General features: G+C 35.9%; 1 protein-coding gene across 5 annotated transcripts in view; it reads right to left on the bottom strand.

The window, feature by feature from the left end:
• The window catches only part of LOC114133417 (voltage-dependent calcium channel subunit alpha-2/delta-1), a 72504-nt gene that overhangs the window by 36049 nt on the left and 12491 nt on the right, over positions 1 to 23964 (bottom strand). For 4 of the 5 annotated variants that reach the window (XM_027999341.1, XM_027999309.1, XM_027999323.1 and 1 more), the window contains exons 2-8: positions 23191 to 23272; positions 22939 to 23055; positions 11135 to 11194; positions 10078 to 10113; positions 9134 to 9263; positions 1352 to 1483; positions 60 to 129 (exon numbers count right to left, since the gene is read on the bottom strand). In XM_027999341.1, the coding sequence (XP_027855142.1) occupies positions 60 to 129; positions 1352 to 1483; positions 9134 to 9263; positions 10078 to 10113; positions 11135 to 11194; positions 22939 to 23055; positions 23191 to 23272 (627 nt within the window). The remainder of the gene's footprint in view (positions 1 to 59; positions 130 to 1351; positions 1484 to 9133; positions 9264 to 10077; positions 10114 to 11134; positions 11195 to 22938; positions 23056 to 23190; positions 23273 to 23964) is intronic. The other variant, XM_027999315.1, reaches the window with a different exon arrangement.

Here is a 23964-nt window from a genome sequence, read left to right as displayed (position 1 = left end):
ATTGAACAGGTATACCTAATAAAATGGCAGATGAGCAAATTTCTTCCCAGTTTTATTACCATGGCCTCCTGCGGACATCATACAGATCAATTTTGCTGGGAGTTTTGCGAGCATCCATCCACGGAGAGGCTATAAAAGGAGATCAAATGTAGGCTTATTATAATCTTGCTTATTATAAAATGGAATTAACACTAATTCCTATTTTGGTTCAATTTCTGACACATTTAACTGTGAGACTGTTAAACTCTAGCAATATGCAGCGTTAAATATGGTTCAGCAGTGAGTCACTGTCTAACATGATAGGACACATTTTATAATGACAGCTGGCCAGTTGGATGGATTCCTAAATTCATCACACCATGTACAATGCGGCACGTTTTATGCTGTTCAAAAATAATACCAGGAGAAAAAAACTGGATGTGCAGACTTTCTACTTTAGAGAGCACCACAACAAATGCAAGTCTGCAGGAGCATACAGTATGTTCAGGCCTGTCATGCATGTTATGGGGCTAAAAAAACTGCTTCAAAAAGGCAATTATGACAACACATTTTCATTCATTTTAATCTCCCAATTAGGCAATCTGCTACTGTGGGTAAATATTGTGACCAGTTGCCAAATACTTTTTTGATCCCTGTTTTAATGCCAATAAAGGTTTGACAAAGCATTGTAGAGACTCTTCTAGACCCCTGAATGTATGTACCAACATCAAAGTGACAGACACATGGAAATTAGTCTTGGATTTATTTATTAAACTTTATTCAACCTGGTGAGTTAGTAAGACATTTTTTTATTCACAAAAACAATACTTACATTTTTACAAAGGTTATATATTTATGCATTGATATGAACTGTTTGTGTGAATTTGGACTGCACAATATGTTGTAAAACTCAACTAAATATTAGATGTCAATTTTGTAACATATCAGATAAATATCAGATGTTAATTTTGTAACATCTGATATTTAGATATTATAGGTTAGACGGACTGCTTTGTTAAAATTGTTGGCTGTGGTTTTAGAGATGCTCCTACCCAGTTGTTTAGCAATCACAATTTTTAGTCCCGTCAAACTTGCCAAAAAGTCACTATTTTTTCTTGCTTCTAACACTAATTTAATGGTTGATTATTATAAACCTGTTGCCTTATACATAACACCTAATAACATGAAGTATGATGAAAAGCTAACCAGTGATTCATCTCATCCGTTAGTAGTCATTATGTTGCTTCTGATCTGTGTAGTATCAATTTTACAGTGAATCATCGCACTGTAGATTACTAAGAAAAATACTAGATGTTTTCTGTAGCCACAGGCTGCATCTTCGGATAACCCAAGTATTTGTTTATTTATTTACCTGGGTAGTAGCGAGCCAGGCCTGTAGCACTGCCAAACACCTGCCAAAGAAGTGTTGGGTCATCTTCTCTGTTCTTTTTAAAGACATCCTCCAGTGCCTCTGTCCAGTTCAGCTCATTCAGCACGATGGTAGCTGTAATATACAGATGCACAAATCCATACTTTGTGTCAAAAGACAACATAGTACAAACTAGACAATCATGTGTCAGATGAATAAGGTTTATTACTGATATATATTTTCAGAAATTATGTAATATCTTAAGATGCCAGTCTACCCCTCTTCTCTAAGGTTCATTACAAACAGCAAAATATCAACACACCACTGTAATTTATGCTCACAGGTGGGATGGCCTGGTAAGGGGCTTCCCAAAGCCCCCATTGGTTAACTTTTTCTTACAAGCCTCCTTACAAGCCTATGTTGACTCTTATGCTTTTAACTCACACAAATTGCTGCTTTGTTCTGTCCCTGTTGGTCAGACTGAATTGGGTAAAAAGGCTTTCGTTCATTCTGCTCCGGCCTATTGAAATTTGCTATAAGAAACTTTAAAATTGACAGAATTTATCTTGTTTAGTGCATTTATATCCAAACTAAAGGGTCTTGAGGCCGATTCAATGGCATGTACCTATTTTTTATAGCTCGACATTTCTTTTAACTGTATTTTTTTGTTGTATTTGTTTCTGACTCTTTGGCCAAGACTCCCTTGACAAAGAAGTTTTTAATTTCTATGGGTTTTTATTCTGGTAAAATAAAGGTTAAAAATATGTACTTATTCATTTTTCATACAATACCAGCTTGGCATTAGCCACTGCTGCAAATTTTTTGAAAATGCACAGCCCCATTAATTTAAGCTAATTTTTTATAGAACAGTATGATGAATTATGCTTAAAACCATTGTTACAAAAAAGAAACAACAAACATGAGTTACATCAAAAATGAAATTAACAGCCCAAATATTTAGATTATCAGTGTAGTTTATTTGTAAGATCAGATTAGATTTTTTTTTTTTCATAATTCTGTAGTTCCGCAATTGACTGTGTTTGCATGGTCAATACAGTTTAGAGGACACAGCTGAGCCTGTCAGAATGCTGTGGAAAATAGTCAAAGACACGTGGGCATCCAAGATTAACACATTCATCAAGATTCACAGACAGACTCACTCGGCGTCGGCTCATTTGCTCAGCAGGACACATGAGCAAATATTTGTCCAGCTCAACAGCAAATGCCCATGTTTAGCCACCAATAAAAGTGGTGGTATTCAGGAAGGAAGTGCTATGTTGTTAGAAAATTAATATGTCTTATTTTAAGAGTGCTTATTATCAGAAACACCCAGCTGTCTGTCTGTGTTTCTATCACTGCATCCGTGTGATTGATTGTGTGTGTTGTGAGAGGCAACAGCCATTATGGATGTAATGGCACAGGACCAAGGCAGCTCAGAGCCACATAACCCTGACTATGATTGATGGAGATGCAACATGTGCTATCGCAACTCAATCTTTTTTTTGTCTAGCTACTACTGCTGTTCAGTGACACAATTTTCAAAACATCTTCATATTCTGATGGTTTTTCATTTAACCACTTAAACCTTTTTTAATGCTAGATCTGAAATACATTAAAAGATACAAGTAAACAAATAAATAAATTCCTTTTATACGTAAGAAAATAAAAAAAATCCATTGTCTAAATGCAATAACATAACATTCCTTTAGTGTACGCTTGGTCATTTGTAGCAAAGGATGCATCTACGGCTAAACAATGTCACTTGTTAAAATGCAAGCTAGAACATTAACTTTTGTAAACCTCAGGCCTTTCCGCTTGACATCAATGCAATGTAGGTGTAATTCTTTTGTGGATTAATTGACAACATGTACACCAAAAAGTTCTTAGTAAGAAGTTTTTTAACATAATTTGAAGCTATGAAACTATGCCTCTTATGAGTAGAACAAAATTATAGACAAAGAAGATTTTTCAACAAAAATGAAGTATATATGTTTTGTACAGTGCATAGTTACTGGTTTGGGGGTGTTAATCCTTCATTGATTGGAATGTTTTAGAGTTACTCCAGTTAATAATTAATCAATTACTAAATTGGTTGATTATGTCGATAACCGATTAATCATGATTAATCTGATTAATTGTTTCAGTCCTAATATATGTATGTGTATTTGTAATTGAAAGGTAATGTAAAGGGATTATGTTTTCTATCTGTTTAGATATGTATATGTGACACATTGGGCTCCTATACTGAGTGTGAAGTGGCTCATTGATGTGCTAAGAAAACAATGTTTATCTACGTGCATGTCTCATGAGGACAGCATTAATGAAGACTTGGAGGCCAGGAGTACATGTGTCATTGGGAAAAGGAGGCAAAAAGCAGGCAGTGAGTGGGAGTGCAATTAGTCATGTATTTCTTCATTAACTATAACATTTCAAAGAAAAAAAGGGGGAGATACGGAGAATTTAAATGTTATATTTGATTATTTCACCTTAGGATCAGCCAACAAAAAAAATCAAGTGGATAAATAATGCATCATCACACAAGCCAGTTGAGAAACATAGTGCTTCCAATGTGTATTGAGGCATTGCTTAATTCCACTAAAGTACTCCATGACAAAGGCTCACAAGTCAGTGCACCCCTATTAAAAACTAGTGAGGTGGACTCAAGTCTGAATCTTCACAGGCACATAAAGACAACTACAACTTACTCTGGCTCCCTGTAGCTCAGAGAATAGTCTTTAAGATACTTTTATTAAATCAATAAATGGCTTAGTACTAAAATATGTAAATGACCTATTGCCCTTGTTTCAACCTTTAGGGCTACTCAGGTTTACTCTGTATCCCCAGTTCCAAACATGGAAAAGCAGCATTCAGGATTTATGCACCACTTGGGGTTTGTTTGTAAGAGGTAAAAGCCCACATGTTTAAACGAGAACATTGATTAATATTTGATTGTTCTTGATTATTTTGTTCATGGCATTTGATGACATGCAATATTTGTTGCTCGTTTCATTATTATTTATTGTGTTATGTTTTTATCAATCAACCAGTCAATCAATCAGTTAGTTTATTTGTATAGCACATTTCAGCAACAAGGCAGTTTAAAGTGATTTGCATCATAAAAACAGCTTTTTAAAGTGCTCTATCACATAAAGCACTTTATTGCTGAAATGTTCAATGCAAATAAACTCGACTTGACTTTCTGAATCTGTAAATAACTCAAAATGCCCCAGGGAAACTTGTGCCTTATTTTGTTGTGGCGAGTCACACTTGTATAATCATACATACAGTTATCATATACCACATACAAGGGTGAAATGCAAATAGGGTGTTTATTTTGTTTATGTTAATATTAAAATGTTAAAGAGATCTTGGACTTTGAGAAGTTCGGACACACAGAACTGTAATTTGAACCTCATGCTGCTCGGTAGATGTGAGTGTGAATATTCAGCAACTACACTTACTTGATCAGACCGTTCACATCAGATTGTTTCGCATTAGCTGTTTTAATACTTCTTTAGGGGATAATGCATTATGATTGTGTTAAGCATTCTGGTTCAAAAATCCACTGCACTCTGCCATGAACATGTCCAAATCTTAACAGTTATGTCATTTGGACAAGCTGTCTCTCCAATCTTGATCCTCTTCATGGCTGCCCTCACATTCCTTTTACAATTTCTTACTATTTTCTTTTCTTCTCTGTGTAACTTTCTGCATTCAGTAGCTGTTTCAAGTTTTTATTCAATTTTCTCAATGAACTAGTGAGTAAATTTCTTTCTCCATCCATAACAACATATATCCCTTGCATGTCATTTTCAGCTCAATCTCGCTGCCTAGTCAATCGATGCAAATCTTCCAAGAACTTTTTCTCAACACCGGTGCTCTATCTTTCCAGTCAAATAGCAACTTTTCCATCACAGAGTCTTTCTCAGCTTCTTCCTTAAGTTTCTGCAACATTCTTCCAATTAATCCATGGTTCTGTCTTCACTTGCTTCCTCTGCTTGATTTCCAAAATCATCCTACATACTGTACTAACCACCTTTGTAAATTTTCTTCTGGCACCATCTTTCAACCTCCTGTCTCAGACTGCATCTTCTGCATATGGCCTTCCTGTGTGTATATTTCTCCACTCTTGCACCCTCACAATACTTTCTCTTCAGCATAACTATTTCACTTTTTTGGCATAATTCACTACTATATGTCATTTCGCATTTGTGTCCACACAATACCTACCCAACATGTTCCTATTCCACCTGTAACTTTAACCTACATCTCTAATCACCACTTTTCCTCTACCTGGGAACACTTGCCACCACTTCAATGACATATCAACAGTTTGGCAGAATTCCAAGCTGGATACATCTCTGAAGTATGCAGAGTACCTCTGCATACTTACTTCCAGAACCCAGATAACATGCCAAAAAAGGATGATCAGTTTTAATGAAGTAAAAATCCCCAAATCACCTGCATCTACCCACCAACTATGTCCCTTATTTATACCTGTGGTTATCATGTCAACAGAAGTGTTACACATGTAACCTTGGAGCCAGACGGTTCACCAGCAGGCTGAAATCCATGCTGTGGAAGTCACTCCATCCTGCTGTCCCTCTAAGTCAGTGCTGACGCACTTCATTCAGCTGCACAAGTTTTCTTTTTTTCTCCTGATCTACATACAAACACAGAAATTCAGTTTCTGTATTTGTCCAGAACAAACAGAAAAAGTGAACAAGCTTGAGTTAACAAGCAGCACTACGATTCAGTGGGTAAACCTTCCAGTAACCAGACTCATGTCACCTAAGCTCACATAGAGTTTCTGCTGTGGTCATCATATGCCTAAGACGAGCACTGAACCTTTTTCACCACATCAGACAAGCACTTCAAAGCATAAAATTAAAAAAATTAAGACAGAACACATGCTAGTGTAGAGACAAATGTCTCTGCACTAAGACATTCAGCATGCAATCCTTAACTCATTGACATTCAGCTTGAGAAGTTCTAATGTCATAGAGACTCTAGAGAATCCAATTATTCTGGACTATTTAAGGTAAATGTCAACACATGATGATGAAATGATCAGAAAATGACTTTTATCACATGCATCACACAACTGCTTTGTAACAGTTTACTCTAAAATGTACAGTTTTCCATTTGCAGTCTTTTTTATTCTTTGGTTATTCAAGTATGTACGTTTATACGTAAGATTACAAGAACATCTGCATTGAGGCAAGGCAGAATGCAAGACAGAAGCATTGTACAAAAATCATATCATTGCAAAAACTGCACAACTACTGAAGTCAGTAATGTTATCATTAAGTCACTATTTGATGTTTCCAAATCTTAGACCTTTGTGCTTCAAGAATTGGCGCAGCAGCAGCAGCATAGTCAGAGCCAAATCTGATAGTTTTAGTTCATTTCATTACATTGTACAAACAAATGTGAACATATACTAAAACAAATATTTAAATTCCTTTTTTCTTTCTTACTTACTTTGATTATTTTCAGATAGATAAAATGTTGCTCGTTATCTGGAGTATGTTCAGTTTTAGATTTTGTGGGCATTCAAGTTCACATGAAATCGATGACTGCAATGATTTCAATTTGTGTTACCCAAGCTGACCATTTCAACTGGACCGCTGCTCATATTCATTGATTGTTGAGCCATTAAGAGGAACAATACAGCAGAAAAATGGGCAAGTTTCCAAGATGGATGAAGTGTTAAAGATAACAGTAAGAGCTGAGGTTTGGTCTCTCACAGTTAAACTATTGAAATATTACAACAGTTAGACATAGTATTACCTTTATGTTTTCAGACTTTTATTTCTGGTGATTATAAAAAGTATGTTTACTACCTGAGAAAATGTTTTATGTTCAAAAGGTGCTTTTAATCTGACAAACGAGACTCACTAGAATGCATATTCTGATTTATTATGACAGCAAAAGTAGTTTTGTCATTCAGTTACATAATGTTTTACAGAAAAATCAATAAATAGACATAAATACCATAAATTAATCATCCAATATAAAAGAGAAAGCTGCTTAGTGCTCTCTCACATCATGACAAAGACTGACAAAAAACAAACTGCTTCTAGATTGATGGCAAGGGAGAATATATATTTGCTGTATAACAACATCAATAACTTTCTCAGCTTTAATTTAAGTCATATTTTATAGAAATTAGGTATGACGTAAGGGTGCCACAACCATTTTAGTGAAAGATGCATGGTCATCTCGCATCAGTATGGTTATGTGGACATGACTCAGTGCACAGTAATGGTATCTGCAGGTGCACGTCACTAGTTAGAGCAGTCAATAGATGCTGTCCAATCCAGTAATACATATTGATGGATATAACAGTGTGATTAAGTAGAACTGCTCTCATCACTTCAATGTGCTCCACAGCACTGATCAAACACAGGAGGCTCACAACATAAACTGTAGATCACTCTACAAGCCATCGTTCAGTCATGATTTCACAAACAGACCTCAAGGTTCTCAAGACCCAGAGTTATTTCTCATATAGGATTTGAGAAAAGTTGGTATAAAAATGTAAAAAAATAATTGAAAATTGGTAAAACTGCATTTTTCTTGATTTGCATCAAAATATTAAAAATGAGCTTGTGTTAAGGGCCATTATTGTGACAAACACACCGGCAACATTGACCTTTACAAGGTGATCTGACTATACTACCTCCAAGTGACATATTATTATTTTTTGTCCAGCAGCAAGCCAGGACTACTCTTACAGAATACTACACAAGCACAACTTAACAATGCATACCATTTTTAAGAGGTAAGAGGGCATTTTGGCATGAAACAAGCTCCTCTACAAAAGGCTGAAAGGTGTGTAGAAGTTGTTCTTTGTTTATTTGTGTCAGTTACACTGGCCTACTTGGTTATTAGGATTATGTATTTAGGGACTATGGTGTCATGATCGTCACTGTGTGATAAGGTCAGAGATGCATTGATAGAGAAAACAGCAAAAATGTTTTTTTAGGATTACATTTGGGCTTTGGAAATACGTTTCTGTTTAGGAGGCTGACCCAAAGTTACTGAATAAATGTCGTGCATTGATTCTACTCCACAGTGGTCCTCTCCTTTCTGAATAATAGGGACTATACTCTCCAATAGAAACTTTGTGCATTTTATAAGGTCAAAGTACTTTTGATAGTGAAACTGTCTAAGTCTGCAAAAAGAACGAACGTAATCATCATCAATCCTTTTAAATTATTGCCTAAACCATTACTTTTTTTACAGTGGTTGATTAGAGCTGTCACTTACTATGTTTTTGATTATTCTATGTACTTACTGTACTTTTAATTCTTTAAACTACACAACAAACTGAAAATATTTCTATTTTGCATTAGCCAAATTTAATAAGCAGCGTATATCACAAAATAAAATAAAATTAACATTTAAATAAGTGTTCTTTGTGAACAATATTAATGGTTTCAGTTTGAAGACATTTTTAACATAATTTTATAATTCCTTTTTATGAAAATGGGCATAAATACGTTGTACTTAATGCAATATCAACACATCTAAATTAGAGGATCCTCTTTCCACCAACAGCATATAACAGAGCAGAAACCTCGAGAAGACCTCATTATACGGTTTCACTTCTTTTAAAAACATTATTTAGCCAAGGGCAAGTTTGCTGGGAGCAAAATCTGTTGACAAGATTTTATAATGGTTTGGTGTGTCAGCTGTATCCATGGTTACCAGTTGGGTTTGTGTGCATGTCTGCGTGCGTGCGTGCATGGGGGTGTGCGTGTGTGCGTGCAGACTCACAGCCATCATAGATGTCAGTGGGAATGTGGACAGCTGTATGGTTGTGATCAGTCAACCGTTTGAATGAAGGGTCCTCTTTAAAGTCTGGTCGAATCCTGTATTTTCTCCCCTCTGTCTCATTTGCATCCAGCTGTGGGGAAAAATTAAAATCAAGATGGATGCAGTAGTTTTGATCACAGCTTTCAGTAAATTTAACACTCTTTGTTGTTAGCATTTGTCTTTGTAGCTTTATCTCTAAGCAAAGAAGCAGACAACTGTCCAGAAGTACATCCCTACCAAATTCTATCAGATGTAATTTCATTACCACAGTTAATTTCATCCCCCAGGTGGTTGAATGAAAAATGAAGCATTGTTGACTGATAAAAGATGTGTTGTCTCTTCTTTTATAGATCATTCCCCCGAAAGAGGAGCACCAGGTAGTGGCACCATCTGTGTGTATTTTCAACCTCCCAATTTACATAAAAAGGGGGCTTTAGAAAAAGTACAACATGCAGTGAAAAGCAAAAACTGATGAGATATGAAAGAATGCATAGTAGAAAGGTGGTGAGGTGTTGAGAGAGGGAGAGGAAAAGAGAGTCAGCAAGAAGGGAGGAGTGGGGGGGGGGCGAACACTTGCTTCCTAATAAAGCAACAGCGTAGCCAGCTCATACATCTCATCTGTCAATTAGAGGAGAAGCATGGCAGAGACCTCTTCACCTGAGCGAGGGTGGGAGGAAAGATGACTGAAAGGAGGCTTGCATGGAAGAAGAGCCCAAGAAGTAGGAAAAGAGGAGGAGGGTGATACTGCAATAAAATATATTTATTGCATATATATATATATCCCCCACATAAAGTATGGAGAAAAAAATTGTAAAAGTGGTGAATGGTGGGAATATTAGAGACAGATGGAAAAATAAGCTTTAAAAAGGGCAGTGTGAAAAATGGCAGGGAAAAAAAGCACTTACGTTGTCCTTTGAATTGTAGTAAGCAATTTCATCATCCTGTAAAACCCCCCACCCCAAAAAAACGACATTTTGAATGCTTTTCAAAGAGTTGCACAACAAGCTAATTTACTAAATAGGAAATTATTAAAACCCAAATATAATATTTTTGAACCAGAAAACCTTAAGATCTTAAAAGAACAAAATGTACATAACATGTGTTCTGCCATTTCATTGATTTTCAAAGCAAATGCATACTTTTTCTTACACTAAAACGTTTTTGGAGTCATTCATGGATAAAGACCTGGACTGTAACAACAATATCTGAAAATCTGTCCCTTTTTGTCTGAAATGTGAATATGTTTTGTGTATGTAAACAATAACCGTATCCACATTATAGATTATAAAATAATTTGAATAATGGAATAACAACTCAAATTGAGAAATGAGGATACAACACACTTTATGCCTGGCTATAACAGATGCCTCAAGAAGCTAGCCAACAGGCTGATTTCTACTGAAATTGAAAAGTAAGGAGTATACTTTCCTTCAAACCATTTTTAAACATATGTTTTTCCTGATGCACTACTTTATCTGTTTTATGGTAATGATGACATTGGATATTAAAGCTGCATACATCATCTTAAATGTTTTTCTTTATACATATGTTTACCTGCGTATGTTTTTCTGGTGACAGAGCAACATGATTGTTTTTGTAATACTAGCATTTAAAAAAATGTCCATGATGACAGCAACACTTTACAGCCATGGTTAAAGCCGTCTCTATCAGTCATTTGAAGTAGCGGCCACAATGTGTCACAACAAGGTGTATAATGTGCAATAAACCATAATAATGCAATAAAGATGTGATTATGGCTCCATTTAGCATGGAGGCTGTGATCTCTTTTTATGACAGATAACTGCAGCGATAACATCCACCAAAGGCGTAAATATAAATCCAGACTTTTTCCAGGGCTATCTGTGTTTCTTGTTGCCTTGCGTGTGTGTGTGTAATGTGCATGTCTGTGTGTGTGTGTACATAATATGTGTACTGATCAGTGCATTTTTCTCTCCCTTTTACCTCAAACTCGTCTTTCCATGCATGTTCCTTCTGGAATACCTCTGCAGCTGTGGCCAGTTTCTAGGGGACAGAAATGAGAAAGGGCTTCAAATTAGAAACTGCCCAAAGGATGTTTCACAACAACAACCTAATATTAGACACTTACACAAAAGACAGCACTTTTAAAAGCATGATGGAGACAATTCCAGAGACAAAGCAATGCGTATAATCTCATTTAAAAGGTCTGAAACTACAGGGCTTTCACAGTCCTGTCAATGTGTGTCTATGACCATGAATCTGCTTCTGGCAGTGATTTCATTTCTGATCAACAGTGTCATCTCTATGGCCTGTAGTCCTGGGCTTTGTTCCAGACCCGTCAGCTGCTAAATATACAGACTAATCCAGTCATAAACAAACATACTCAATTTGGAGTCGACACAAGGCAGCTATGGTGAAAGTATTATGCATGACTTTATGTTCTCAGTACTTTAGTTTCAAATAACCATCTTCTGTTTCCTTTAAATACTTGAAGTTGATACCTTCAGATGTAATACTGCTTAGACCATTTTAGTAGTTTCATCTGGTTATATAGCTACATCTGACAGAAGAGCTACATAAAAAGTTTTGAAAAGTTTCATATAAACCTCAAGGTTCAACGACTGTGTTTTTGATGATATACTGTATCTGTGTGTGATATGTAGCATTACATGCTTTAAGGACTTGAGCAAAATATTATGTTGAGAAATCAAAGGAAGTTCTGTGTGGTGATGATATATATATATATATATATATATATATATATATATATATATATATTGTGTAGGTAATTCATTAAAAATGCCAGTGCAGTCAGAAACATTGCCACTCTGCTGTTTAGTTGAGCATGAATAAAAAAGTTGTCTATAGCCATTTAGCACTTCATACATAATTTTTGCAGACTTTGTATGACAATAACAGATAGTACTGGGAGATAATGTTTATAAAATTACCCTTTTCCCTCAGTGATAGTGTATGAAAATGCACATGCAAATCAGAAAGAATATATACACTCCTCAAGAGGGCAGGCTGACTGGTTTGTTAAAAATTCATGACAGAGCCTTGACGAGGCTCCTTTCCCCTCCGGGGTATATGGGGGAGGGAGAGATTAGGTGTGGGGGGGGGGGGGGGAGAACTACATTTTCCTCCATTTTTCTCTATTCCTGTATCAACATCTCTAAACATGCAAACATGTAAAAATGGAGCGCAGAATCTCAAAACCTCTCAGTGTCCAGACTGGTGAAAACACCCAAATCAATCTCTCTAAACTAGGGTAAACCTTTACCTCCTTACAGAGCAACAGCTAGTTGCTGCTTGGACCAATTGATTAGACATCAGCTGAAAATAAATTCAGCGCTCCAGTGTTTTACTTAATGGGAGTGCATAACAGCTTCTGTAGCATGTTTGATCTAATTGCTCATTAAATTCTCTTTCAATTTTTGTGAAGGTCTATGCAATAATGAGTCCACTCTTTCAAAATATGTTTTTTTCAGCTTTATAAAGCTGAAACTGTACATGAACACTGGTTATTTGGCTTGCGGCAGCTGAGAGACAGAGATGTTTAAAAGTGAAGTGTGAAAACAAGTATCATAGGGAGGAATAAATTTGAAATAATAATGGGATCAATCTAAGAATAATCTTGAATAACATCCACAGAAAACATTGCTGAGACAAATTTTTACTCAGGCTGAACATAAAAGGTACGCAAACCGTGCATCAACCAAGAACGGTGTGTAGTTGATAGCATCATTGCACTGTCCACAGTCATATATTGTGAGACCATTAGACTGTAACCATAGAGTGCAGAAACCAAAGTTTGCCTGAGTAGAAGTATTGGAGAGGTGAAAACTCCACAGAGAGATATTGCTGCAAGACTCTTGCAAGTCTTACTGTCATGCTGCCAGGGCAGCCCAGCAGCCCACCATGCATTTAGTGAGAAAGCAGTACACAGCTTAAAGGATAGACAGGGAAGATGAGACAAGCTCTGCTAAACCTCACTGAGCGTCTCAAGCTCCCTGTGTTTGTGTGTGTGCGTGTTTGTGTGTGTGCCAAGGCTCCACACGCCTAAAATCAATGGCCAATTCGAAGTAGCCCACCCTACTCCTAGACAACAAAGCGATACTCACAAAGGTCTAAAAGATCATTACACCCACACTCATATCTTTCCCCTCCTGATTCCAGATTGTCCAATCCAGAATGTCATTATTCCTGAATCCTTCAGGATTCAGTGTGTGGAAAATTTAAAAAAGAAAGAAATAAAAAAAAGTGAAAACTTCCCCACAAAGTCATAATCACAGTTATCAATAAAGAGTATGTTAAGAAAGATAAAAATGCAAGGCATTGGTTATGGGGCTTATCGAAACAACTACTGAAAACCCATTTCACAAACAGTAAGATGAGCAAAGGTTTAAAATCTTAGCTGAGAATGATGTATTAAAAGCGTAATAGCGGTCATACACATTTTATTTATATTTTATTCAAGGAGCAGAGCGATAGGAACTATGTAAAGAGAGCATCGATTCAAAGAGGTGGATGATATGATTTAAAGAGAAAGAGGTCAAGCCACAGAGGAAGAGTTGAGCTTTCTGCAGCTGCTGGAACCCAGGGGAATACACTGCTGCTGCTGCACATTCTCTCTAAGGGCACCAGACTATCTGATGGGAATAGTCCACTGCTATTTTACATCAAACTCGCTGTTTTTTTATTCTCAAGTGTATGTATACAATGGATGCATGCATGAGTTGCTTTCATGTCTATGTCATTTTGGAAAGTATAACACCTTATCAAATAAAAAAAAAATAAAATAAAGTTCATAGCTAAATGTGAATAACCAGAGCTAGCATTAGCAGAAAACAACAGATTAATGGAAAAAAAGGGTCATTTTGAAAACATGTGGAACATAAAAGCTGATGGATCCTAGGCAAAATCCATTAACTGTTTTTTTTTTCTTCTTTTAGTTAGTGCATTTAACTGGCACACAAACAACAAAGTGAATGAGGTTATATAAAGCCTTTCAAGCAAACGCTAAATGTGGAAAAAAAATACACAAGGAAGCTCTTACAGATGATAATATAGATGGAAAATCCTAGATAACAGTTTTATATCCAGGGAGTCGAAATTCTTATTCAGTGATATGCTGGGGATTATGCCACCTAAAGACACAATGATGTACTTTTTTCTTTTACCATCACTGCTTAGTGCATTCTATACCACCAAACAGCTGGCTAAAGCGGGTCTAGAATATGCTTTATATTACATATTTGTATATTTTACTGAAATATGCAATTGTGTTTTGCTGCCATCTACACATCTGTGATGTCTGCACTTTGAATTGTCTCGGGGGTGGGGAGGTAAGCAGGCAACATTTTACGACAGTAATTGTTAGAGCAGAACATATCCAAACAAATCCAGCAAACCATTTGAAAAGCAGTACGTGTAACAAAAATAAAAGCACAATGAAAAGTCAAAAGACGGAACAGGAAAACATAATGAGCCACTGCTATATCGCAACTTTTTCTAAAGTTGCAGTAGGTAACTTTTATAAAGAAATATATGTTTTAATATTTGTTAAAACTATCGCTATGTCTTAACAATATGTGACAGATAATCTGTGAAAAGAGATTATGTGGTCCTACTGCCATCTGCAGAAGTACACTGCTTCCCAGTCAAAAACAACCAATCGGAGTAAGGAGAAACAAGTTAGCACTGTCAATCATGCTTGTATATGCTGCTCACTTCCTCCCTCTTGCTCTTTGCTGCACTGCACCTATAAAAATCTGATATTTACCAATCAGGAAATGGATTACAAATAATGCCTACTGGGTTGAACTGACAAAAACTGTCTAGTGGGGATTTTTTCTTTTTCCCGAAAGAAGGCTTGAAGTTAAATAATTACATACCTAAAGGTGTTGAAGATGAAATTAGAGGGAAAAATAAAAGGTGTAAGAAGCTTCTAGATATAAAATTATTTTCCATGTAGAAATGTTGGATTTAACCCAACTGGCCACACCTTAAGTTAGACTTTAGCAAATAAAAGGGAGATGACGGTATTACAACAAAGTTCCTCTGTTCCTTTTGAAGAGTTCAACTCGCTCGGTAGTAGGACATACATAATTATGAAATTTAAGCAATCATTTTGAAAATCAGCTAATTAGGGGTCTAAGAATTCTGCAGGGATAAAAACACGGAATTTATTTGCTGACTCCACTTATCAGGCAAATCATGTTAACTTTGCAGAACACTAATTTAAGATACTCAGATGTTACAATGTCAACTATAATATTTTTTTAATTATAGAGATTTTCTGTTAAGCTGCAGATCTTTGTAGGAAGTACTGCTCTTTTACATGCAGAATGATGCCACTTCTGATCTTGATGTAAATGTTAAGTGGTTGCTTGCAACATCAATGCATCATAAGACTTTATAACTGCACTACATGAATGATTTAACAATTTAAGACATAACAGGAAATTCAAACTTTTTATTTCTTAAATATTAAGTTGGATGTTGAAGTGATTCCTTCTATAATTGAAGCAATTATTATGAAATTACCTACAAATTCTCTGATCAGTACACTACAGGTTGCAGTCATAGCTGTGGACCAACAGGGTTTGGATTTCTTTGAAGTGACTGCATTCCACATTGAAATTAAACTATTTTTTAAAGTGACAGTATATCCTTGCTATACATGAAAGAACTTTTTGGATGTACGCATAAGGTAGTTAGTACACATCTAGATAAAAGATTAATACATCTTCGCTAATGTTTTCACTGAAAATGTACTTCTTTGAGCAAATCGACAATTGTTGTCTTGTATATACTTTATTTAATTGTGCACACTTAAAGACTGTGTTTATAAAAGCACGATAGTCAAAAAACCTCATGTTAAGACTAAATTACCCTAAGAGTAGCACAAGTCTATTGTAGGAAGAAAAAAAAAACAGTCATGATTTGGCTTCATTTGAAGATACCCCATCCCAATTGGATTTCATTTTTTGTTTTGCATTGTACACACTTTTCCCTGGCCTCCCACAAGTCTAGGAAGGATTCTTCATCTCTACTGCTTCCCGCTGCTCTCTCTCTCTTTTTCTCATCACACATAAGCAAGAATGGAAACGGAAAGATAGAGACATATGCAGAAACCTCTTGTCTGCTTAATATGATCAGCACTGAGCAGAGATGGGAGGTTGGGCAACATCTGTTCTTGAGACTGGCATATCTCTGATCATATCATAGCCTCTGCTCATTAGTGTGTTTCATCTGCAGACACACACACCCGCACCCCCACCCCTACAGACATTTGTGATTCACATACACATGCACACACACTCAAAATTATCCCAATGTCACATCTTGTACAGAGTAATGTAAGACTGTCAATGGGGAACACTTTAATACAACATGATGGAATTAAAGTCTCAAATACAAATTTAAAGATAAGCATGGATGACCTGTACTTCTATGGCGTTTTATCAAGTCCAAAGAACCAAAAGTCCTTCACACTACATTCAGTCATTCGCCTATACACACACAGTCACACACTGATGTCAATGGGAAGCATTATAAAATATGATGGAACTAAAGTCTTAAATTCAAATTGAAACACATGGATAGATAATACCTGAAGCATACCTCTGGATAAATGGAGGTAGATATCTGAATGCCTTAGCATTACACTGGGAATCATTAACACTGTATCGCTGCAGACACCAAAATTACATAAAATAATTCTTTACACAAAATTGCATTGGGAAAAAACAATCTGTGTTGCTATATAGAATCTAAAAGACATAGACAAAAAGACATTTATATCATGATCACCATCAGAGGATAGGTACACTGCAGTCATAAATGGATGGGCTTGTCAGCAATAATGCCCAGCTGGGCTGTTGGAATTACCTCATACTAAGAGATAGGAAATGAAATGTTTGGCTTCTAACTTCTAAAGTAAGAGAAGCAAAGAAATGTGACTCCAACTATTACTGGTTAAAATGTGTCCTGAAACGCCCAGTTTCCTTAAATCACGGCTAAAAACCACTGAATAATAATTATAGGTGGACATAGATCAATTCTAGTATGAATTGAAACTTTAAAAACTACTTCTCTTCATTTTGTCACAGTAATGTAATATTTTTATTGTTTGTTGTGCCATGTTTTTCAGTAGAGACCTAGAAGCAGCACAGCAGTTGTCATCAGCAATTTGTTTTTCTTTTATGATGTGTTTTTAATGTCTTTAATTAATGATAGTAAAATAACCAGCAGCTTGCTTGTAACTGAGCTAAAAAAAGAAAAAGGTAGATAGAGCTGATAATCCTCCATTTCATACAATCAATGCATTATGGAATGCTCTTAATGTGGCCACATTTTCAAACATCATTCAAAACATAAATACACTTATGCTAGTATGATCCTATTTTTTTATTCGTACCTTATAAGTTAAATAAAATTCCAAACTATATTTGATACATTTTTATTATGTGTAACAAATTAGGCACAATGTAAGAAGTAGGCACCTTTTTCATGCAAGAGTTTTGTCACAATCTCATCAAACTATAATTAAAATACTTAATCACCAGACTTAATTAGATGCTTTAAAATAGTAAGCTATTTTTAATACAGCTGCCTCAGGGTGATTGAATGATCAGCCTGTGCCTGCTAATATGTTTCCATTTGTTACTTGTGTTATAATTATGGTATCCTCATAATGCTGGCACAAAATTTCTAATAAAAGCTAATAAAGCTTCCTTTGGATGATAATTTACAAATTGCTTTCCAGTCTAAGCAGCCATGCTAATATTTACTTTAACTGTAAAATCCCACTTAATGAGATTTTGTTATATTCATGTGTGATAAAGCCTAGTCAACAAACAAGCACAGTGACACCATGCATTTCAGCACCCAGAATGGCTACCTGGGAAGATCAAAGAATTTCTCAATCATGCATGAAATAATCATGTATGGTATGTTTTTGATGAAGGAATAACAGTGTCACATGATGTAAAGATGAAAAAAAAAATCAACTTTACATAATAGGGCTACTTTAATAAGCAAGAAAAAAAATATGTCGAACCATCTACTCAACTAAGAGCAAGACATACGTATGTAAAACAAACAGCTACTCAGTACTAATGTACTGAGTAATTTCTTGTGATGTGTTGACTGCTTCTTTACAGCTGATGTTATCAAACAAATAGAAGCATAAAATGTAGTGCAAATTCTGGTATTTTCAAAAATGGATGTTTGAACAGTGCAAACCTATTCTAGATTTTCCATATATTCTCTTGTCCTCCAAATGTCACACCATGCTCAGGACAGTAAACAACATTTGAACAGGCCAGCTTGTGTATATATAAGAAGTCTCACTTTATCATAAATTGTGTGGGTGTCTGTCTGTAAATGTCTGGTTGAAATGTGCTTGTTTTCACTCAGTGAAAAGTTAGAGTAGCTATATTTTGTGCTCAAGTAGGCATTACTTCAAAATAATATTATTCAAGTAAAAGTAGAAGGTATGGTACAAAATAACTACCATTAGAAGTATTTTTCTTTTTCAAAAACGTACTGAAGTAAATGTGAATGAGTAGATATAACTCATTACTGCATAACTCTAGTTACGAAGAATGTAAATAAGCAGTAAATAAGCCTTAGAGTTTTAATGCTAGAAAAATAAGTAAATATAAGGCTGACTAGATACTGAGGAGAGGCTGGAAACCTTAGAGATGAATTGTTACAGATGTTTCCCTCTGGATTCACCCCAAGTTGACCTTCAAAGCAGATTTTCACCTTTGAACTTTGCAACCTGCTAAAAAGAAGATGATTGAGCCAAATACTGGCTATAATGTATGCAGAAGATGGAACCAAACAAATGGCAAAGTAGATCTAACTTGACATTATAAGAGGGAAATGCAACACCACTTTACTTGCACGACAAAAAACATTTTGATTGGGCTTTTTCTTTTCACTAAAAAGGAGTCAGTCTTCTACTAACCCTGCTCATACATACATAACGGGGACAATACGCTGATTTCAGACAAAAAAACTGCTCTGTACAGATGACAGTTAAACCTTATGGAGATGTTCTGAACTTTCAGTATATTACATATGAATTAGATCAGTTTTTTTCATCATGCAATTATAATAAAGAAAAACTTAGTGTACTACATCCTTTAAAAAGCATGTTACAAATCTACTCGAATGTGGCTAAATTCTTTAAACTACCATTAGCAACATTGGAATACAATATCAAACACTTCTCTGGGTAGACAGCACCATACAAACCTAGCCCTATTTAAGAAAAGTTTAACATTTAAGACCTACCGTTTAAATACTCGTTGCTCATTGCATTTCCACACCAGCTTAATGATTAAAAGAAGAAGCATTCCTTCTTGTCTTATAACCTTTATGGGCAGATATTCCTGACTCACTCTAATCAGTCAGTGTTTTGATTGTATGTAGTCATGCCTTACAGAAATCACCCACTCATCCCCACTGAGCAAGGGGATGAGTGTGAGTGAGCAGAGCCGGGAGCAGTGACGGGGAGAGGAACACTCGTACAGGAACGCCCAAACACCAAGATTATTTTTGTGGCCAAAAAATAAGAAATCACCTTTACTACACAAAATTCCTGTTTAGAAGGATATAATAATAGGTAAAAATCTGTGTATGCAGCTGATCTGTGACAGAATATTTCAACACCTTTTGCCCATGCAGTCATCCATAGCAACATGAACCATGGTGGGCTGAAGAAAAAGGGAAAATCCTAACATGTAAAAGTGATTAAGTATAAAAACATAGCATTTGCTAAAAATAAGTCTGTCACTGCATTTGTTTTAGCTAAAATCCTTTACTTCAGCTAAGATGTAGGCAGCAGTTCTGCAACAAAAACAACAAAACCATTTATTTAAGTATTTACTTTTTGGGGGGAAAAAACTGACATTTAACTTTTTATTGCATTTGTCACGAAGAAATCAATTCATCACATAAAAAAGGGGCAAACAGATTCAATGTATTTTGTGGGGATAAAGTTAGCCTGGTAAAAATCAGCTCAATGTCCTACACCATTTGCTTCCCAGAGGGTCTGGGCTCTCAGCTATTGAGAAACTATTGCTTCCTGGAGTCATGGACTGTGATGTTTAAAATTGTACCCAACTGCAACATACAGGTATGTCATGTGCCAGTTTGACGGTATGAAGCTTAGGCAAAATTGCCTGCGCTTTAAACAACTACCCTCCATTGCATAGAGAGAAGTGCTGAGCCAAACGGGGTTCAGTCCGTTAATAGTAATTTATGGCCTGGTAGAAAATCTACCAGTGAGAATCCAAGTGAAGGGGAGAAAGTCCAAACTGTGATGCAAGCGAGATTTAATTCAAACGGAATTGCACAAGACGACAATGGCCAGGCTAGGATAAAGTCATTGTAATGATCATCTTTGTTGTGTTCTGCATTACACTTTATCTTATTTGGAAGTAACAATTTTAGCATATCAACGAAAATATCAAAATCAGACAAAATTTGCAATTTGAATGTTGCCTGCGTAGTTCAAGTCACAGTTTTCATTGAGAAACATTTGATAAAGCAACCTCCCTCAACATTGGGCAGCCAAGTCGGCATTAATAATGCATGTTACATTCTGCCACATGCTTATTTATGGAAGCATGAGTAGACATGCCATGCCAAACACTTGTTGTTACACACCTGTGCTACATAAACTGTGGCCTCTAAAAGTTCTTCACTCTGCATATACTGGGATCAGAAAAAGACAGAAGGATTTTAGAAGAGATAACAAAAAAAGGAGAAAGAAAGTTTGAAAACACTTCAAAGCCAAGAGGAAATTGTTTGAGTGCCTTAGGCAACCTGAAATTATTTTGACATTGCTAGTCCTACCTGACCTTGTTTTAAATCTTCTGAACACTAAAGGAAGTCTCAACTCTAATATAAATTCTCTTCTTGTGCTTAGAAGATAAACTTCAGAGTCTAAACCGCTACATAGAGATCAGTCAGCAAAGATTACTTCTCAATAAAACCAAAATCCTATGAAAAAAGTCACTTTAATCTTAAAGGTTAAAGTTTGCTGGTATTTATGATTTTTGTTACAATGAGGAAACTTTTGCATAAAAGAAACTGAAAACCTCCTTTAATTTATGTTGCTCTTTTTTTTTAACCATCCTGTGGAACCATAGCAGTCTCTCTGTAGATCTATCTTGATTACATGCCCACATTACCCTAGTCTTGTTCATCATTTATCTTCCCATCCACATGATTCTGGATAGAATACAATACTTGACTCAAGGTTACTTGCAAGGAAGGGTGAAACAAAAAGCTTGTACATTAACAACGTCCTGTGATCAGTGTATGAGGGATAGACTTAACGTTGGTAATCAGGCAAATGAATGCCCTACTAACCATGAATTCCTATTTTCAGTTCATACCTAAAACCCACAACAACTTAATTCTTACAACTGTTGTTTCCCGTCAGTTATGCAAACATATGCTCTCTTTATCTTAAAAATGTTATGTCGCCAGTTATAAATCCCTTAAAAAATATTAAAAACACCAGAGTACTTACCAGAAAGCCAGAGTCTTGGCAGGAGATGTGTACATGAACCTTCGTAAACACTTTTGTTCTATCTCTAATCAGACAATTACCAAGAGACTTTATAAAGCCAAGGTATGCAGTCTTGTGAACTCCCTCTGGGTGCATTCAAATTGTTTTAATTCATGATAAAGATTTGCATTGCTGACCTACTTCTGAGGAAAGAAAAAGGGCGGGGAGGAAAAAAGAAGCTCCCCAGGGTCAAGGTTTTCATTATTGCATCCCCTACTGCTGAAAAACTAATAAGATGAACCTCAGTTTCTGAATTCTGCTATTTAATATGTCTCACCTGCCCTTCAGTCTGTACGTCTATATATAAGCTATTGATCAGATCTGTACAAAAATAGCTGACAATTACTATATAAAATTATTCACATAAAATAAAGCAAACAATCAGAAAAGTTGTATGTTTTCTAAAATGTAACTAAAAGTTAAATACAAAAGGTGTTGCATAGTTTTAATCTTTTTTTATTGACCTGCTCCTTCCAAATAATTAACTCAACATGTTCACAAGTCACCCATTTAAAATCAAGTAGGATTAGGTGAAATATTACAGATGCATGTATTTGACCAGAAATGTAAACAGCACAGCAACAGTAAAGCAGTTTTCAATGTCACAGATTTTGTGTTAACTGTCTCAATATAGCATCTTTGAAAAACAAAACAACTCTGGATCAAAAGGTGGTAAGAATGAGTTGTGGGCTGATAAACTGACAGAAGGATGATGAACGTTTATTACTGCATTTGTTAAAGGGCGACTAATTTGTTCAGCTGTGTAAAACTACTTTTATTCTGCTCTTTGCACTGCTGTTTTTCACCCGATGTTTGAAACTATAATTTGAAACATATGTTGTAAAATTTATGTTGCTCTAAGTTGCCTGTCAGATTCTTTAACATCTAGACTGCTGTTCTGCTCGCACCGTTTTGTGTTAAATGTGTCGGTGCTCAGCTTCTATCCAAGTTATAATAATGTGTCAGTTGTGATTTATTTTTTTCTTTGTATTTGGCATCTGTATTTGGCCTTTCTGAGTGACCATATTACATGTTCAAATCTATTCACAGTTTTGGTAGACAAAAGGAACAAATTGAAAAATGTTTTCTGTTCCAGCCGTTGTGGAGAAAAAGTTTGTCCTGCACAGCATCAACATCTACATAAATTTGCAAACTGACAATTGGTTCCCCTGCTTGCAGTGAGTCCTACCTCCAAGGCAGCAGACCTCTTCCGCAGCAGCTGTTCTATGTTCCTGGCTGCTCTGGCCACCAGCTCTTCTGCGTCATTTTGCTCTACAGTATAGAGATGCTGATTTTTCAGAAAAATCTAGATGAGAAGACAGCAAACAGAATAATCAGTAATATTAATTGTCTTTATGTAGACTAGACTAGTATCACTGTCTTAATGTTAGTCATTGGCAGAATATTGTCTTTATAAGAATGTGGTTTTAACACATTTTACCTGAATGAGGCTCTGCCCTGCTGTGGCTGTGTCTGCCAAGGTGACGAGCTCTTTCTGCATTTGATCAACCCATTCCTTAATCCTATGGGACAAAGCGAAGCAAAGAATCAATCTTGTAACTGAAATGTTACCAGGGTAGAAGAGACATCAAAAGCTTTCAAGGCACAATTAAACTGTCATTCATGCCATTTTATTCCCATCAAGTGGCAGAAACGTTCAGTCACATTGCAAGAAAATAAACAGGAGCAACAACATCCCCTCCTGCAGGTCAAGCAGAGTGTCATTTAATCTAGCATGACTGACTAGGAACAAATACAAAGTCGTTTGATAAAACACGTGCCACCTGCTGTCAGCTGTTGTATTTTCTATCAAAGAGTTCAAACATAAAGTCAAATAATCAGGTAATGGTCAGCCATCAGGGGAAAGTTGTGTGAGGCCATGCTCTGTTATAATAATGTTATCAAAATACAAAATTATCACAATACAGGTGCAGCTCAGCTAAATCAAAATACAAATTACTTTTCATCAATTCAAAAGGAGATAAAATGACTGGACATCGTAGGTGGTGTAAAGTTCTCTTTTCAGATAAGAGCAAATTTTGCATTTCATTTGGAAATCAAGGTCCGAGGAGCTGAAGAAAGAGATTACAGAGAATCCAGGTTGCACAACGTGTAGTGTGAAGCTTTCACAGCATTAGATGATTTAAGAAGCTAAGTCATCTGGTGTTGGTCCACTGTTTTTTATTAAATCTCTAGTCAGTTCAGCCATATGGGA

The sequence above is a fragment of the Xiphophorus couchianus genome, chromosome 2 (assembly GCF_001444195.1).
Source record: "Xiphophorus couchianus chromosome 2, X_couchianus-1.0, whole genome shotgun sequence".
Classification (NCBI taxonomy): Eukaryota; Metazoa; Chordata; class Actinopteri; order Cyprinodontiformes; family Poeciliidae; genus Xiphophorus; species Xiphophorus couchianus.
This window is presented reverse-complemented; position numbering and strand designations above follow the sequence as displayed.